At 41.6% G+C, this 19,938-nt stretch overlaps 1 protein-coding gene across 5 annotated transcripts in view; it reads right to left on the bottom strand.

The window, feature by feature from the left end:
- dhrs7b (dehydrogenase/reductase (SDR family) member 7B) overlaps positions 1 to 18,313 on the bottom strand; it is a 35,370-nt gene extending 17,057 nt beyond the window's left edge. The window contains exons 1-2 of one of the 5 annotated variants that reach the window (XM_041207334.1): positions 18,261 to 18,313; positions 1,860 to 2,035 (exon numbers count right to left, since the gene is read on the bottom strand). In XM_041207334.1, coding sequence (XP_041063268.1) covers positions 1,860 to 2,035; positions 18,261 to 18,280 — 196 coding nt within the window. In that variant the 5' untranslated portion in view covers positions 18,281 to 18,313. Of the gene's footprint in view, positions 1 to 1,859; positions 2,036 to 2,127; positions 2,198 to 2,580; positions 2,603 to 15,491; positions 15,512 to 18,151 lie in introns of those variants that run through there. The other 4 variants (XM_041207336.1, XM_041207338.1, XM_041207337.1 and 1 more) reach the window with 4 other exon arrangements.
- Positions 18,314 to 19,938: the final 1,625 nt, after the last annotated feature.

The following is a 19,938-nucleotide window of genomic DNA, read 5'->3' as shown; positions in this document are numbered from 1 at the left end:
GTACTTACTGTGAACATTAAAGTATAAAATAGCTTTTGTAACTTTTGTTATCCTTACAAATCTGTATATATCTGTATAGTTTTGGGTGAAGGAGTATTGTAATATAGTTCATCTTTTCTTGTTGAATAAACGTTTTATACTTTTGTTAAAAGTTCATCAGCTGACTCCTTTGACTCTGTTCAGTAGCTACTCTCCACGTATCTAATCAAACAAAGTTAGGATCTATTGAGCTGGGTTCCACTCTAGGATCAGGCTTGTCCAAGAGTAACCTCAACTGGGGATCATAACAGCTGCTGAAGGCATAGCCATCAATGGAACGATTAAGCTTAACTGGGGCTCAAGAGGCCAAAGGTTTCTGCAAGAAGGCTGGCAGCAATGCAGTGGCCAGCACCTGAACCTTCACCCCTGCCTCGTGGCAACATCACAATGCACTCCAGCATATTAAATTGCTGCTCCACAATCAGCTAGGATGGCTCCAATGAAAAATAATTGACACTCCTTCCAACTAATTCTGTTTATCATACTTTCCAGTATAATTTATGTACTTTAGATTTTCACTTCCTAAAGATTGCTTACCAAAAGCTTTCAGGGTCTGTGTTGAGGGGGAGGGGGTCACCACACTGCGCTGTCAGATCTGACAGTAAAATCACATCTGCTTGTAAGGATCCATTGTAAAATGACACAGCATGGCATAGACACGACAGGCCCAATGATGACCTTCTGTGCTGTAACCATTCTATGAATCTATAACTTTGGCTAGCCTCCAGCCAACTCATAGGGAACAAAGGCCATAATGGTGCTGAATTGGCAAATTCACTCAGAGGGCTCACAAGGATAGCTGGCATGCGCAGTGGAAAAAGTTCACAACAAAGAGCAGGAAGGAGTGCTCTTCTGAGTTTGGGGTTGAAGCCCATGGCTGGGAGCACAACAGAGTGAATTTGATCTGTGATGCATCTTATCCACAGGGGTCTGATTCCGATTTACTTAAATGCGTAACAAAAGTGAATAAAGTGGTTCTGTTCATCAGCACTGACATCTTTCATCATGATGAGTGTATTGACCCACAACACATTCAAACATTCATTAGGCCTCAGCAGAAGTACTGTGTCCATTTCTGGGCATCACACTTTAGGAAGGGTGTCAAGGCCTTTGAGAGGGTTCTGAAGATATTTACAAGAATTGTACTAAGGATGAAAGACTTCAGTTAAGTGGAGTGACTAAAGAAGCTGGGATTATTCTCTCCAGAGCAGATGCTTAAGTGGTGATTTCATTGAGGTGTTCCTGAAGGATTTTGATAGAGTAAGTAATAATAAGAAGAAACTGTTTCCAATGGTAGAAGGGTAACCAAGCCATGTCAGTAACACATTGACAAAAAAACAGATGTGATCTGAGGAAGCTTTTTTTTAAACTCAAGTGAATTGTTGTGATCTGGAATGCACTGCCTGAAAGGGTGTTAGAAACAGATTCAATAATAACATTGAAATTCCACCTGGTTGTAAGGATCCATTACAAAATGACACAGTAGGGAATTGGTTAAATACTTGATAGGGAAACACTTGTAGGGTTATGGGAAAAGAGCAGGGGAATGGGGCTAATTAGATAGCTCTTTCAAACAGCCGGCACAGGCACAATGGTCTCTTTTAGTGTTGTAAAATTCCGTGATTTAACAGTAACATGTAAATCATACACCAAGTTTCAGTGGCTTGGAATCTTGTATGCAACACTCTAAGGTAATGGTGGCGTTCAGAAGGAATACAATATACAACTGGGGAAGAACCTAGAGAGGAGGGGGGAGCTAAGGAGGAACAGAAACATAAATATGAAGTGAACAAGCTGTACATACTGTGTTATTACCTTACCTTTACCAAGGCCTGAGCTTGCTCCTGTTATCACCACCACAGCATCCTGAATGACTGCTCGCTCCTTCATGCTCTGCAGCAGCCTGAATAAAATAATAAGGCCCACACTACCCAGCAGCAATGGCAAGACGTTTGAAGAGGTTATTTCCATGAGAGTCCCTTTGTACAGCATTTTCCTGGTGGTTGAAGGGAAAAAGAACATATAAAAATGAAGCAAATCACTTGCTGTGCCAACGAATCACTGGTGCCAGAGTTAAAGGGAATTTACCCTTCAAGAGGTATTCTGTCAGACATGAATCCCAGACTATTAACATCAGACTAGGAAGAGCTCCCCTGCTTTTTGATTAGTGCCATGAGATCTTTAACATCCAATTGACGGGGGAGACGGGTCTCAGTTCAGCGTCTCATCTGAAAGGCGGCCCCTGCAACATTGCGGCACTAGACTTTTACACAGTAGTCTCTTTGGCAAATGTAGGATTAGCTTGTCTGCCTCTAATTCTCCATCAGTGACCAGTCCAAGCCAGAGGGGGCATGCTCAGGGTACAATTACATCAGCCTGACAGCAGCTGTGAATTCTATTTTCAGCACCTGCACTCAGTCTTATCCGAACTTGGCTTTAATTTCAATCACTGGGAGTTCATTTGTTAAACAAGAGAAGAAAACAACTGCTTATATTCACTTTGCATTTACAGAAATAAGACAAAAATAAGTCAAAGCCCACCTTTGTAATCGGTGTCCCCTATTAATGTATCTTCAACAGAGCTAAGCCCCCTTGTAGGTCCAGTCTATAGACTGAGCAGTTAAGCCCTCCTTTAATGACACACAGCATAGATATGTGAGAGTAGGCTGCCCTGAAGAGGAATGGCTAGCTGTAACTAAAATACTTGGAAAAGAACTCTGAATGACGTTAGGAACACCAGGGTCTTTGTGACTCACTTTAACTGTCAGCGTGGATGGCATTAAGGTGCTATGATCCTCAACCCAGGCAACATTTTAAATTCCTATTGTCAAGCTGCAGTCAGGGGAGGAGAGGGGAGAGGCGGAAGGGGCACAAAAGGGAGGGGTGAGCGAGGCGGAGGGAGAAGCGAGGGGAGGGAGAGTAAGAGTGAGGGGGAGTAAGGGAGAGTGTGGGGGAAGAGAGCTGAGCGAGGGAAAGGGGGTGGGGGAGTGATAGAGAGACAAGTGAGGGGAGGGAGGGGAGGGGAGGGTGTTGGTGCAAAGCAGATCAGCCCAGGCTCCTTTTCATGATTCTGCCCAATGACCTATTCTGGGTAGTATGTCCATGTGGAGGTGAGGTGAGAGTTACACCAGAATAATCTCCTCCTGCAACAATAGGATAAGTCTCTGACACCTATGGTGTAGGCTCAAAATTGAGGAGCTTGGTTGCTGTATCTCTGTGCAAGTCAACACCTTCAGAAGTGGAAAAAAGTTTGATCTGCATGAAATAAAACATTCTATCTCCCCCCATCACCATGTTCACCTCTCCTGTTACTTCCTTATGGCAGTCTCATGCTAACTGGAGCAGATTTTAAATGAATATCAAGTTCAGTTAATCCATGTGAAAATACCCAACACAACCACAGTTGGCTGAGGAATCTTTCACAATGGTGGAATTTGTTTATTTTCTGAATCAAGATTTCCTATTCAGACCAGGAAGAGACCATAGCCAGCCAAAGCAGGAGAAAATTAAATAAACAATCAGAAGACACAGTGGGTGAGGATAAAAGGACTGCAAAACAAAAGGATCAAAGTTGACAAAGTGGGAAGTCTGTTTGAAAAAGACATTGAACACACAACCAGAAAGAAGGCAGAACGAATCCTTGGGTATGAGGAAGTGCTTGTCTGGCTGTGGGTTAAGCCCAGAAGACTGGTCATGTTTTAATACATGACAGGCTAGCACACAAGGAGAAATCTTGCTTTCTTAGCTCCATTCACAAGTTACAAAGCATTAACAGTATTTAAACAGGTCAAACAGTTCCATGCCGGTGTTTATGCTGCACACAACCCTCCTCCTACCCTACTTCATTTCATACTCTGTTGACATATCCTACTATACTTTTCTTACTCATGTACTTATCAAGCATTCCTTTAAATGTGTCAATGCTATTTGCCTCAATTACTCCCAGTTCCCCAAGTTCCACATTCTAACCACTCTCTCAGTAATGAAAGGGTATTTTACTTATTAGTGAATATATTGTATTTAGGACCTACAGATCACTTCTCAGCCTTCTGTTTTCCAGTGAGAAAATGCCCAATATACATAATTGCTCATAATCCAATCTCTTGGCCTCGTTGGTCATTCTAATTGTTTTCTACAACTACCTTGCTCCTTTGAGGGGCTTGGCCTAAATAGCCAAGTGGTTATGGTACTGGGTTTGTAACCCCAAGATCAAGAGTTCAAATCTCACAATGGCAAACTATGAAACAACATCTGAAACAGATGGAAACGGGTTTGTACTCGAAAGAGTTACCTTGCTCCTTTGGGGCTTGGCCTAAACAGCCAAGTGGTTATGGTACTGGGTTTGTAACCCCAAGATCAAGAGTTCAAATCTCACAATGGCAAACTATGAAACAACATCTGAAACAGATGGAAACGGGTTTGTACTCGAAAGAGTTACCTTGCTCCTTTGGGCTTGGCCTAAACAGCCAAGTGGTTATGGTACTGGGTTTGTAACCCCAAGATCAAGAGTTCAAATCTCACAATGGCAAACTATGAAACAATGTAACTTCATCTGAAACAGATGGAAACGTGTTTGTACTCGAAAGAGTTACCTTGCTCCTTTGAGGGCTTGGCCTAAATAGCCAAGTGGTTATGGTACTGGGTTTGTAACCCCAAGATCAAGAGTTCAAATCTCACAATGGCAAACTATGAAACAATGTAACTTCATCTGAAACAGATGGAAACGGGTTTGTACTCGAAAGAGTTACCTTGCTCCTTTGGGCTTGGCCTAAACAGCCAAGTGGTTATGGTACTGGGTTTGTAACCCCAAGATCAAGAGTTCAAATCTCACAATGGCAAACTATGAAACAACATCTGAAACAGATGGAAACGGGTTTGTACTCGAAAGAGTTACCTTGCTCCTTTGGGCTTGGCCTAAACAGCCAAGTGGTTATGGTACTGGGTTTGTAACCCCAAGATCAAGAGTTCAAATCTCACAATGGCAAACTATGAAACAATGTAACTTCATCTGAAACAGATGGAAATGGGTTTATACTCAAAAGAGTTACCTTGCTCCTTTGGCTTGGCCTAAATAGCCAAGTGGTTATGGTACTGGGTTTGTAACCCTAAGATCAAGAGTTCAAATCTCACAATGGCAAACTATGAAACAATGTAACTTCATCTGAAACAGATGGAAATGGGTTTATACTCGAAAGAGTTACCTTGCTTCTTTGCTTGGCCTAAATAGCCAAGTGGTTATGGTACTGGGTTTGTAACCCCAAGATCAAGAGTTCAAATCTCACAATGGCAAACTATGAAACAATGTAACTTCATCTGAAACAGATGGAAATGGGTTTATACTCGAAAGAGTTACCTTGCTCCTTTGGGCTTGGCCTAAATAGCCAAGTGGTTATGGTACTGGGTTTGTAACCCCAAAATCAAGAGTTCAAATCTCACAATGGCAAACTATGAAACAATGTTACTTCATCTGAAACAGATGGAAACGGGTTTGTACTCAAAAGAGTTACCTTGCTCCTTTGGGCTTGGCCTAAATAGCCAAGTGGTTATGGTAGTGTGTTTGTAACCCTAAGATCAAGAGTTCAAATCTCACAATGGCAAACTATGAAACAATTTAAGCTTGGCCTAAATAGCCAAGTGGTTATGGTACTGGGTTTGTAACCCTAAGATCAAGAGTTCAAATCTCACAATGGCAAACTATGAAACAATGTAACTTCATCTGAAACAGATGGAAACGGGTTTGTACTCGAAAGAGTTACCTTGCTCCTTTGGGCTTGGCCTAAACAGCCAAGTGGTTATGGTACTGGGTTTGTAACCCCAAGATCAAGAGTTCAAATCTCACAATGGCAAACTATGAAACAACATCTGAAACAGATGGAAACGGGTTTGTACTCGAAAGAGTTACCTTGCTCCTTTGGGCTTGGCCTAAACAGCCAAGTGGTTATGGTACTGGGTTTGTAACCCCAAGATCAAGAGTTCAAATCTCACAATGGCAAACTATGAAACAATGTAACTTCATCTGAAACAGATGGAAACGTGTTTGTACTCGAAAGAGTTACCTTGCTCCTTTGAGGGGCTTGGCCTAAATAGCCAAGTGGTTATGGTACTGGGTTTGTAACCCCAAGATCAAGAGTTCAAATCTCACAATGGCAAACTATGAAACAATGTAACTTCATCTGAAACAGATGGAAACGGGTTTGTACTCGAAAGAGTTACCTTGCTCCTTTGGGCTTGGCCTAAACAGCCAAGTGGTTATGGTACTGGGTTTGTAACCCCAAGATCAAGAGTTCAAATCTCACAATGGCAAACTATGAAACAACATCTGAAACAGATGGAAACGGGTTTGTACTCGAAAGAGTTACCTTGCTCCTTTGGGCTTGGCCTAAACAGCCAAGTGGTTATGGTACTGGGTTTGTAACCCCAAGATCAAGAGTTCAAATCTCACAATGGCAAACTATGAAACAACATCTGAAACAGATGGAAACGGGTTTGTACTCGAAAGAGTTACCTTGCTCCTTTGGGCTTGGCCTAAACAGCCAAGTGGTTATGGTACTGGGTTTGTAACCCCAAGATCAAGAGTTCAAATCTCACAATGGCAAACTATGAAACAACATCTGAAACAGATGGAAACGGGTTTGTACTCGAAAGAGTTACCTTGCTCCTTTGGGCTTGGCCTAAACAGCCAAGTGGTTATGGTACTGGGTTTGTAACCCCAAGATCAAGAGTTCAAATCTCACAATGGCAAACTATGAAACAATGTAACTTCATCTGAAACAGATGGAAACGTGTTTGTACTCGAAAGAGTTACCTTGCTCCTTTGAGGGCTTGGCCTAAATAGCCAAGTGGTTATGGTACTGGGTTTGTAACCCCAAGATCAAGAGTTCAAATCTCACAATGGCAAACTATGAAACAATGTAACTTCATCTGAAACAGATGGAAACGGGTTTGTACTCGAAAGAGTTACCTTGCTCCTTTGGGCTTGGCCTAAACAGCCAAGTGGTTATGGTACTGGGTTTGTAACCCCAAGATCAAGAGTTCAAATCTCACAATGGCAAACTATGAAACAACATCTGAAACAGATGGAAACGGGTTTGTACTCGAAAGAGTTACCTTGCTCCTTTGGGCTTGGCCTAAACAGCCAAGTGGTTATGGTACTGGGTTTGTAACCCCAAGATCAAGAGTTCAAATCTCACAATGGCAAACTATGAAACAATGTAACTTCATCTGAAACAGATGGAAATGGGTTTATACTCAAAAGAGTTACCTTGCTCCTTTGGCTTGGCCTAAATAGCCAAGTGGTTATGGTACTGGGTTTGTAACCCTAAGATCAAGAGTTCAAATCTCACAATGGCAAACTATGAAACAATGTAACTTCATCTGAAACAGATGGAAATGGGTTTATACTCGAAAGAGTTACCTTGCTTCTTTGCTTGGCCTAAATAGCCAAGTGGTTATGGTACTGGGTTTGTAACCCCAAGATCAAGAGTTCAAATCTCACAATGGCAAACTATGAAACAATGTAACTTCATCTGAAACAGATGGAAATGGGTTTATACTCGAAAGAGTTACCTTGCTCCTTTGGGCTTGGCCTAAATAGCCAAGTGGTTATGGTACTGGGTTTGTAACCCCAAAATCAAGAGTTCAAATCTCACAATGGCAAACTATGAAACAATGTTACTTCATCTGAAACAGATGGAAACGGGTTTGTACTCAAAAGAGTTACCTTGCTCCTTTGGGCTTGGACTAAATAGCCAAGTGGTTATGGTAGTGTGTTTGTAACCCTAAGATCAAGAGTTCAAATCTCACAATGGCAAACTATGAAACAATTTAAGCTTGGCCTAAATAGCCAAGTGGTTATGGTACTGGGTTTGTAACCCTAAGATCAAGAGTTCAAATCTCACAATGGCAAACTATGAAACAATGTAACTTCATCTGAAACAGATGGAAACGGGTTTGTACTCGAAAGAGTTACCTTGCTCCTTTGGGCTTGGCCTAAACAGCCAAGTGGTTATGGTACTGGGTTTGTAACCCCAAGATCAAGAGTTCAAATCTCACAATGGCAAACTATGAAACAACATCTGAAACAGATGGAAACGGGTTTGTACTCGAAAGAGTTACCTTGCTCCTTTGGGCTTGGCCTAAACAGCCAAGTGGTTATGGTACTGGGTTTGTAACCCCAAGATCAAGAGTTCAAATCTCACAATGGCAAACTATGAAACAATGTAACTTCATCTGAAACAGATGGAAACGTGTTTGTACTCGAAAGAGTTACCTTGCTCCTTTGAGGGGCTTGGCCTAAATAGCCAAGTGGTTATGGTACTGGGTTTGTAACCCCAAGATCAAGAGTTCAAATCTCACAATGGCAAACTATGAAACAATGTAACTTCATCTGAAACAGATGGAAACGGGTTTGTACTCGAAAGAGTTACCTTGCTCCTTTGGGCTTGGCCTAAACAGCCAAGTGGTTATGGTACTGGGTTTGTAACCCCAAGATCAAGAGTTCAAATCTCACAATGGCAAACTATGAAACAACATCTGAAACAGATGGAAACGGGTTTGTACTCGAAAGAGTTACCTTGCTCCTTTGGGCTTGGCCTAAACAGCCAAGTGGTTATGGTACTGGGTTTGTAACCCCAAGATCAAGAGTTCAAATCTCACAATGGCAAACTATGAAACAATGTAACTTCATCTGAAACAGATGGAAACGTGTTTGTACTCGAAAGAGTTACCTTGCTCCTTTGAGGAGCTTGGCTTAAATAGCCAAGTGGTTATGGTACTGGGTTTGTAACCCCAAGATCAAGAGTTCAAATCTCACAATGGCAAACTGTGAAACAATGTAATTTCATCTGAAACAGATGGAAATGGGTTTGTACTCGAAAGAGTTACACACTCTGTTGAAACAGTACATTTTTTTAAACGCTTCGCCTAAATAGCCAGGTGGTTATGGTACTGGGTTTGTAACCCCAAGATCAAGAGTTCAAATCTCACAATGGCAAACTATGAAACAATGTAACTTCGTCTGAAACAGATGGAAATGGGTTTGTACTCGAAAGAGTTACGTTTTAGCTTGGCTTAAATAGCCAAGTGGTTATGATACTGGGTTTGTAACCCCAAGATCAAGAGTTCAAATCTCACAATGGCAAACTATGAAACAATTTAAGCTTGGCCTAAATAGCCAAGTGGTTATGGTACTGGGTTTGTAACCCCAAGATCAAGAGTTCAAATCTCACAATGGCAAACTATGAAACAATGTAACTTCGTCTGAATAGGAACAGATGGAAACATGTTTGTACTCAAAAGAGTTACCTTGCTCCTTTGGCTTGGCCTAAATAGCCAAGTGGTTATGGTACTGGGTTTGTAACCCCAAGATCAAGAGTTCAAATCTCACAATGGCAAACTATGAAACAATATAACTTCATCTGAAACAGATGGAAATGGGTTTGTACTCAAAAGAGTTACCTTGCTCCTTTGCTTGGCCTAAATAGCCAAGTGGTTATGGTACTGGGTTTGTAACCCCAAGATCAAGAGTTCAAATCTCACAATGGCAAAACTATAGGCCTAAATAGCCAAGTGGTTATGGTACTGGGTTTGTAACCCCAAGATCAAGAGTTCAAAATCTCACAATGGCAAATTATGAAACAATGTAATTTCATCTGAATAGGAACAGATGGAAACGTGTTTGTACTTGAAAGAGTTACCTACACAATGATTTTGAGCTTGGCTTAAATAGCCAAGTGGTTATGGTACTGGGTTTGTAACCCCAAGATCAAGAGTTCAAATCTCACAATGGCAAACTATGAAACAATTTAAGCTTGGCCTAAATAGCCAAGTGGTTATGGTACTGGGTTTGTAACCCTAAGATCAAGAGTTCAAATCTCACAATGGCAAACTATGAAACAATGTAACTTCATCTGAAACAGATGGAAACGGGTTTGTACTCGAAAGAGTTACCTTGCTCCTTTGGCGCTTGGCCTAAATAGCCAAGTGGTTATGGTACTGGGTTTATAACCCCAAGATCAAGAGTTCAAATCTCACAATGGCAAACTATGAAACAATGTAACTTCATCTGAAACAGATGGAAACATGTTTGTACTCGAAAGAGTTACACATACTTCTGTCACCTGACCTGTCTGGTTCCCTAATAGATCAAGAGTTCAAATCTCACAATGGCAAGCTATGAAACAATGTAACTTCATCTGAATAGGAACAGATGGACACGTGTTTGTACTCGAAAGAGTTACCTTGCTCCTTTGGCGCTTGGCCTAAATAGCCAAGTGGTTATGGTATTGGGTTTGTAACCCCAAGATCAAGAGTTCAAGTCTCACAATGGCAAAACTATAGGCCTAAATAGCCAAGTGGTTATGGTACTGGGTTTGTAACCTCAAGATCAAGAGTTCAAAATCTCACAATGGCAAATTATGAAACAATGTAATTTCATCTGAATAGGAACAGATGGAAACATGTTTGTACTTGAAAGAGTTACCTACACAATGATTTTGAGCTCGGCTTAAATAGCCAAGTGGTTATGGTACTGGGTTTGTAACCCCAAGATCTAAGAGTTCAAATCTCACAATGGCAAACTATGAAACAATTTAAGCTTGGCCTAAATAGCCAAGTGGTTATGGTACTGGGTTTGTAACCTCAAGATCAAGAGTTCAAAGCTCACAATGGCAAACTATGAAACAATGTAACTTCATCTGAAATAAACAGATGGAAACGTGTTTGTACTCAAAAGAGTTACCTTGCTCCTTTGCTTGGCCTAAATAGCCAAGTGGTTATGGTACTGGGTTTGTAACCCCAAGATCAAGAGTTCAAATCTCACAATGGCAAAACTATGAAACAATGTAACTTCATCTGAAACAGGTTTGTACTCGAAAGAGTTACCTTGCTCCTTTGGGGCTTGGTCTAAATAGCCAAGTGTTTATGGTATTGGGTTTGTAACCCCAAGATCAGGAGTTCAAATCTCACAATGGCAAACTATGAAACAATGTAACTTCATCTGAAACAGATGGAAACGGGTTTGTACTCAAAAGAGTTACATTGCTCCTTCAGGCTTGGCCTAAATAGCCAAGTGGTTATGGTACTGGGTTTGTAACCCCAAGATCAAGAGTTCAAAATCTCACAATGGCAAATTATGAAACAATGTAATTTCATCTGAATAGGAACAGATGGAAACGTGTTTGTACTTGAAAGAGTTACCTACACAATGATTTTGAGCTTGGCTTAAATAGCCAAGTGGTTATGGTACTGGGTTTGTAACCCCAAGATCAAGAGTTCAAATCTCACAATGGCAAACTATGAAACAATTTAACTTCATCTGAAACAGATGGAAATGTGCTCGTAATCGAAAGAGTTACTCTGTAATTGAAGAAGATGCTCTTCAATTAATAAGAAGTAATTACCCAGAAGGAAAAAACAGTTTGGACCAGTACTCTTACGGGCTTGGCCTAAATAGCCAAGTGGTTATGGTACTGGGTTTATAACCCCAAATCAAGAGTTCAAATCTCACAATGGCAAAACTATGAAACAATGTAACTTCATCTGAAACAGATGGAAATGGGTTTGTACTCGAAAGAGTTACCTTGCTCCTTTGCTTGGCCTAAATAGCCAAGTGGTTATGGTACTGGGTTTGTAACCCCAAGATCAAGAGTTCAAATCTCACAATGGCAAAACTATAGGCCTAAATAGCCAAGTGGTTATGGTACTGGGTTTGTAACCCCAAGATCAAGAGTTCAAATCTCACAATGGCAAAACTATAGGCCTAAATAGCCAAGTGGTAATGGTACTGGCCTTATAACCCCAAGATCAAGAGTTCAAATCTCACCATGGCAAAACTATTGCTTGGCCTAAATAGCCAAGTGGTTATGGTACTGGGTTTATAACCCCAAGATCAAGAGTTCAAATCTCACAATGGCAAAACTATGAAACAATGTAACTTCATCTGAAACAGATGGAAACAGGTTTGTACTCGAAAGAGTTACCTTGCTCCTTTGGGGCTTGGTCTAAATAGCCAAGTGGTTATGATACTGGACTTGTAACCTCAAGATCAAGAGTTCAAATCTCACAATGGCAAACTATGAAACAATGTAACTTCATCTGAAGCAGATGAAAATGTGTTTGTACTCAAAAGAGTTACCCAACAATTTTAAGCTTGGCTTAAATAGCCAAGTGGTTATGGTACTGGGTTTGTAACCCCAAGATCAAGAGTTCAAAATCTCACAATGGCAAATTATGAAACAATGTAATTTCATCTGAATAGGAACAGATGGAAACGTGTTTGTACTTGAAAGAGTTACCTACACAATGATTTTGAGCTTGGCTTAAATAGCCAAGTGGTTATGGTACTGGGTTTGTAACCCCAAGATCAAGAGTTCAAATCTCACAATGGCAAACTATGAAACAATTTAAGCTTGGCCTAAATAGCCAAGTGGTTATGGTACTGGGTTTGTAACCCCAAGATCAAGAGTTCAAAGCTTGGCCTAAATAGCCAAGTGGTTATGGTACTGGGTTTGTAACCCCAAGATCAAGAGTTCAAATCTCACAATGGCAAACTATGAAACAATGTAACTTCATCTGAAACAGATGGAAACAGGTTTACTCAAAAGAGTATCAAGAGTTCAAATCTCACAATGGCAAACTATGAAACAATTTAACTTCATCTGAAACAGATGGAAATGTGCTCGTAATCGAAAGAGTTACTCTGTAATTGAAGAAGATGCTCTTCAATTAATGAGAAGTAATTATCCAGAAGGAAAAAACAGTTTGGACCAGTACTCTTACGGGCTTGGCCTAAATAGCCAAGTGGTTATGGTACTGGGCTTGTAACCCCAAGATCAAGAGTTCAAATCTCACAATGGCAAACTATGAAATAATGTAACTTCATCTAAATAGGAACAGATAGAAAGGTGTTTGTACCCAAAAGAGTTACAAACTAAAATTAGATTTAAAAGATTATCAAGAGTTCAAATCTCACAATGGCAAACTATGAAACAATGTAACTTCATCTGAAACAGATGGAAATGGGTTTGTACTCGAAAGAGTTACCTTGCTCCTTCGGAGTGTTTTCAGAATCTTCTGTTGCCCAGCAATGGGTCAAATGACCTGTCCCATCACTGTTTTCCCTATCCTCCTCTGTTAAGAGAGTTGGCTCTTTGCTGGATTCTGGTCCAGTGGGTGTCAACCATCCACCATATTGCCATTCATCATGTGTGACTCTTCATAGTGTAAAAATAAGCGATGTTATCACCGGGTACCTGGCATTTTCAGCCCCTCAGGAACTTCTACACAGAACTGTGAAAATTGGATAGCAAGTTATCATTGAGCTATCATACTGTGCCCATTCTCACGCATGCCTACAGTACAGGGCTTTAAGCTTAGTGGTAGCATTCTCATCTGAGTCTGAAGGTGCAGGATTCAAATCTCATTCTAGATTCCTGGAACTCCAGCTTGGAATCCAGGCTTGACATCCAGCGGGATGCTTGCGTCCAATGAATGTAGATGACTGCTTCCTTGTTGTATGGGAGACCATAAACTCTATCGTCATATAGAACTAACCACTCTATCAGCTGGTATAATGTCCGACTGGTAATCAGCCAATGAGTATTCCCAATACAATAGGAATAGGGTGAAGATACTAAAGACAAATCCATGTCCACACACACACACCTACACATATGTCTGGCATAGTAATTGGAAACAAGAATCGAGCTCCTGTTCCATTTTCTTCTTTGCCAGTACCAGAAATTGAACCTTGGGCCTTCTGATCTGTGTAGCTCAGTTAGTCTGTCGTTATCATCTGGACCAGCAGGGGAAGCCCCAATTCTTAACTTCTCTCATGTTACCTCAGGAACATGATGGTATTGAACAGCTACATTTATCTAATCAAAGATTCAATTATCAGATCAAAGATGCAATTATCACTTCCATCTATTATAGCAACCTTAGCTACTGAGTATCTACAGGCCTTTAGGCACCCTACAACTTAAAACTGTGCTAAACATGGCACATTTTCACCTACATTGAGGAGCATAGATAACTGGACTGGTGTACTTACAGCAACTGAAATCAGTCAATTGATATTTTTAGCTTTGTTCTTGGCATGTGGCAACACAGGGTGGTATTTATTGTCAATTCTTGGTTATCCTGAGGGGATTAAAAGTCAATCAACCACATAGTGTGGGAAAGAGATTCCCCTTAAGGCCAAACTGGGTGGGGATGGCAGCTTCCCTTGCCTCAAGGCCATTAGTAAATCAGTGTGATTTTACAGTGAGGCAGCAGCTTTCATGGCCACTGTTCCAGTGCTTGTGCGCAAATTACCAGATTGTAAGGTTTGAATTGGTGACCTCTGGACTGTTAGTCCAAAACTGTGACAACTAAATTGCCTTTCCTATAGGGAGTGGGTCATCACAGCTGAACTACATGGAGGACAAAACAGCCAAGACCAAAATCAGCTGGGATGAAACAGGATGGCACTGTCAGATTTCCTCAATTAAACCCCATTGCTGTCTGATGACTGAAATATGCAGTGCACGGAAACACTCAGTCTAGTGGTTACAATGCAAGCAGAGATTACAAACTAATGTCAATAGGGAAACTGCCAGATGGTTATCTAGATTCACAATTTCAAAGAAGTCTGACAGAAATAAACAAGTGGTGCAGTCGCCATGTAAATAGAAAGATGGAAAATTAAGTGATCCTACATAGCAGTTAACCTGGCCATTATTTACATAACAGGCTTGTGCTTAACTCCCTGGAGGGAAATCTTCTGAATTATAATGGTTTAGGCTTTGCTTTTTTTTAAACAACTTAATCTTCAACTTCTGTTCCCAAAGTGATTCTTCAAACATCACACATGACAGAAAAATTGTTCCCCCAAAGGACAGTATACCACATATGATCCAACAATCCCCCTTACCAAATAGAGCTAACAGGAGAATGACCAAACGTGGGACCCTGGCTGATAATTTTCACCCTCTAATACAAGTATAGAAAAGTAAACAGTATCTGCTACCACACAGAGTAGTCTTGAAGAGGGCAGCGCTAACAGATTGCTAAAGTAAGGAATGTGGTGCAAGTAGGAATTTGGTGCAGAGGGGGAAAGAAGGTGCTGCTTTTTTTTACCTCCACCACTTGTGTTGGAAGCTTGAAGTTGCATTTAATTTTTTCCCACTGCTTACTGAAAGCTATTGTGTAGAAAAAGAAAAACAAAACTTACAAACAAAAAAACTAGATAGTCATTTGGTGGTACAGACTTGAACATTGCTGAAAAATGAGACATGTCTAAACATTGATGGTGACTGACAGTTAACTGCCAAGCGTTGTTTGAAATTTAAATCAGATTGCTTGACCCTGATTGGTTGAGGCATTGCCCTTAGGAATGAGCCAGCGAATGGCTGTCACTTATTTAGTTTAGTTGAAACAGGCACAGTGTATGTACAAAACAAAAATAAAAATACCTGGAAAAACTCAGCAGGTCTGGCAGCATCTGCAGAGAGGAACACAGTTAATGTTTCGAGTCTGTATGACTCTTCAACAGAACTAAGGAAAAATAGAAAAGAGGTGTAATATAAACTGGACTAAGAGGGGGGGGTGGGACAGGTAGAGTTGGATAGAGAGCCAGTGATAGGTGGAGATAGCCAAAAGAAGTCATAGACAAAAGGACAAAGAGGTGTTGAAGGTGGTGATATTATCTAAGGAATGTGCTAGTTAAGTGTAGAAAGCAGGACAAGCAAGGTACAGATAGCCCGGGTAGGGTGAAGGGAAGGGATTGAAATACGCTAAGAGGTAGAGATAAAACAATGGATGGAAATACATTTAAAGATAATAGAAATAGGTGGGAAAAGAAAAATCTATATAAATTATTGGGGAAAAAAGGGGGATCACAAAGGGGGTGGGGATGAAGGAGAGAGTTCATGATCTAAAATTGTTGAACTCAATATTCAGTCCGGAAGGCTGGAAAGTGCCTAGTCGGAAGATGAGGTGCTGTTCCTTCAGTTTCTTTTGAGCTTCACTGGAACAATGCAACAGGCCAAGGATGGACATGTGGGCATGAGAGCAGGGTGGAGTGTTGAAATGGCAAGCGATAGGGAGGTCTGAGTCATGCTTGCGGATAGACTGAAGGTGTTTTGGAGAGACCAAACGTAGACTGGGTGACTGCTTTGCAGAACACCAAGCTTGCATGGTGAGAAAATGGCTCAGGCCCTATTTACAAGGTTGCCGATAAGACCAATCATTCAGCGTGTGGAACTGTAAGAATCCCAATGTGTATGTTGACCAGTGAAGGTAAGTTTGCAGTAGACCATGAGAGGGCAGAGAGCCTAATGTAATAGTTTGAGAAGATTCAATTATTATGGGGGCAGATAATATCATCCACAAGCAGGATTGAGAATCGTGCATAGTTTTCTGCCTGCCTGGCACCAGAGTAATGGATGCCTTGAACCAGCTTGAAAGAAGTTTGGAGAGGAAAGGATCCTGCCATTGTGGTTCATGTTGGGGGTAAAAACATCCAAAGGAGTAGGTAAGGTCCTGTCTGGAGACTACAAGGAACTAGGAGCTTAAATTAAAGGACATGACCTCAAGGATTCTCTGGATTATTATCTGAGCCATGTCAAATTGACATTGGGATAAGCAGATCAGAGAGGTGAAAAAGTGGTGGATGGAGTGGCATGGGGTAGAGAGGCTCCAACTCATGGAATACCTGTACCAGTTCTACAACTGCACCATTGAGACAGACCCCACTTGATCCAGGCTAGGACCAGGGTCCTAGCAGAAAGGATAAATAGGGTAGTAACAAGGGCTTTAAATTACTAAGACAAAGGCAAAATACTGCGGATGCTGGAAATCTGAAACAAAAACAAAAAATGCTGGAAAAACTCAGCAGGTCTGACAGCATCTGTGGAGAGGAAGACAGAGTTAACGTTTCGAGTCCGTATGACTCTTCTTCAGAGCTGCTTGAATGTTGTCCAGGTCCTGCTGCATCTGGACACAGACTGCTTCAGTATCTGAAGAGTCGTGAATGGTACTGAACATTGTGCAATCATCAGCAAACATCCCCACTTCTGATCTTAAGATAGAGGGAAAGTCATTGATGAAGCAGCTGAAGATGGTTGGGCCTAGGAATCTAGACTGAGGAACTCCTGTAGTGATGTGCTGGGGCTAGGATGATTGGTGTCAACCACAACCATCTTCCTTTGTGCTAGGTTTGAGTCCAACCAGTGGAGAAATTTGCCCTGATTCCCCTGACTTCAGTTTTGCTAGGGTTCCTTGATGCCACACTTGGTCAAATGCTGCCTTGATGTCAAGGGCAATCCCTCGCACCTCACCTCGGAAACTCAGCTTTTTTGTCTATGTTTGAACCAAGTCTGTAATGAGGTCAGGAGCGAGTAGTCCTGGCAGAAACCAAACCTAGTGTCAATGAGCAGGTTATTGCTGCTCCTTCGGCTGCCAGGGCCCGAAGCTCTGGAATTTCCTCCCTAAACCATCCCCCCATTCTCCTCCTTCAAGGTGCTTCTTGAATCCTACCATTTCGACCAAGCTGTTGGCCACCTTAGGGTGACCACTGCCAGAGGCCAATACTGAACATCTTGGAGACATCATCACATAGAGATTTATTGCAGTTCAAATGAAAAAGGCCCAATTACAAGTGTGAGAGGGTCACACAATCGGGCAGGCAGGGGGGTTAAAAGGGGGCAGAATTGGGGGAGGGATTATAGAAACCTGTTTTCAATGTCTCAGTTGGTAAATTGAGGCTGCTGCCGACTGAGAAAGGAACAAGTATTATGCCCTGCGAGTGCTTCACTGAAAAGTGTTCTAAGGCAAAGCATAACAGACATAAAACCATTGATATGGGATAGTGGCCAGACCAACTGAAAAACCAAACTGCCCAGTATAAAACCAGACAGGTAGGTCACCTGTCCTAACATCACCTCCATGTCTAATTTTGTTTGATAACATTTCTGTGAAGTTCTTGGCATGGTTTACTATGTTAAAGGTGCTATATAAATGTAATTTGTTGTTGTCAATGAGGCCCTAACCCAATCACAGTGCAGACTCCATGATGAATGACCATTGCACACCGCGGGCAGAATGGCCCACAGGATCCTGCAAGAGAACAAACCTGGGCAGTAAAATCCAGCCACTGAACAATGACCAGCGGGAGTCCGGTACTGCCGGCAGAGCAGCCGCCCCACAGGCGCTTAATCCCAGCCGGCCAGACTCGCACTCACCTGCTCAGTTGACATAACATCCTCCCCGCCAGTTGTCAATCACAGTGAGCGACAGCCAATCAACAGTTACGCTGTTCGCAGCGCTAGCTCATGATAGCCAATCAGTGGGGTTAGTGGGCGGGGTTCCAGACCCGGATATTAATTCTCTACAAACCAGGGAAACATGAGAGTAAATAATTTCCGTAGTGAACCTGAGAGGAGGCGAGATTGGTTCCACTTGTCCTGGGATCTTATATTTAATAAATTAAGATTATTTACTCCTTAAAAAAATACTCACATATATATATATATATATATATAACATGGTTGATGACACCATCCTCCTCCAACGCCTCTCCACTGTGATCCTCCTGGGCGGGACTGCGCTTACCTAGTTCCATTCTTATCTAATTATAGCCAGAGCATCACCTGGCATAGCTTCCCTTCCCTTTCCTGGACATGTACCTCCAATGTCCTCATCTCAATCCTAAATGTCTGACCCTTTCTCCTGAGACTATCACACCTGGGTCTAGAATCTTCAACAAGGTGATGCATCTAGTCAAGTACTCTTTAAGATTTTTTTTTTGCTTTTCAATGATACTGCCTCATATTCTTCTATACTCGAAAGAACATCGGACCATTCTACACTATCCTCATGGTACAGCCCTGTTATCCCAAGAATCATTCCTGTGAACCTTGTTCCTCCTGTAAAACAAGTACATCCTACCTTGGGTAAGGAGACCAAAACTGTAAACAGTACTCCAGATGCGGTCTCACCAAACCCCAATATAATTGTTGCACGACTTCATTTTTAGACTCCAACCCCCTTTCAATAAAGGATAATATACCATTTGCCCTTCTAATAGCTTGCTGTACCCGCATGTTAATTTACAGTGATTTATGTATAAGGACACTCGATGTCCTCTGGATACCAACATATAGTAATCTTAATATTGGACAAAAGAGACACATCTTGCTGAAGCTTTTCTTCTTGCACTCATCAGGACAAACGCAAGAATGCCAAATTTTAAACAATCATAACAATTTGAGTCACATGAGAAAAGGGTGCTGATTATTTGAAAGTCAACTCTGATTGGCCGAGGCATTGCCATGGAGAAAGCAACAGGGTTAGGTTTTTTTTACAAGCGGAAGGCTTGGACGTATTCTCTTTGCAGAGAATGGGTCCCTCCGTTTGAATGGATGTCACTTCTAACAAGTGTAAATGAGCCACATTATGAGCTTGACTGATTATCTTAAATTGATTGATAGTTTAGCTATTAGTGCACTGAGGATTGTTCCACAAGTGCTGCCTAATCATGGAATCACATCTAACAGTAGATGTTTTGTTTTGAGTTTTGAAGTGCGGCCTGGTTAAGAATGGTCTGTACTCTGCCTAGTACAACCAGTAAGAGGAACATGTTGTTTGATTCAAGTAGACAATTGTTGGGATGTATGGCCTACGTTCCTGGCATCACTTACTTAGACTTAGTTCCTCTGGTCCCATGCGGGACAATGGGTAGTAAGACTCCATCACTGGCTCCGGTTCATCACAATTTATTTCGCTCCAGCCCAGGTGGTGTCCCACTCTGGAAGGTCCTCCTTAAATGTACTTCATCAGGTCTTCTTTGGCTGGCCCAGTCTTCTTTTTCCATTTTATGGTGTCCATTCTACTGCCACTTTGGCGGTTGTACAACCAGGA

The sequence above is a fragment of the Carcharodon carcharias genome, chromosome 15 (genome assembly GCF_017639515.1).
Source record: "Carcharodon carcharias isolate sCarCar2 chromosome 15, sCarCar2.pri, whole genome shotgun sequence".
Lineage (NCBI taxonomy): Eukaryota > Metazoa > Chordata > Chondrichthyes > Lamniformes > Lamnidae > Carcharodon > Carcharodon carcharias.
The sequence above is the reverse complement of the archived record's forward strand: the minus strand, read 5'-3'. Positions and strand labels throughout refer to the sequence as shown.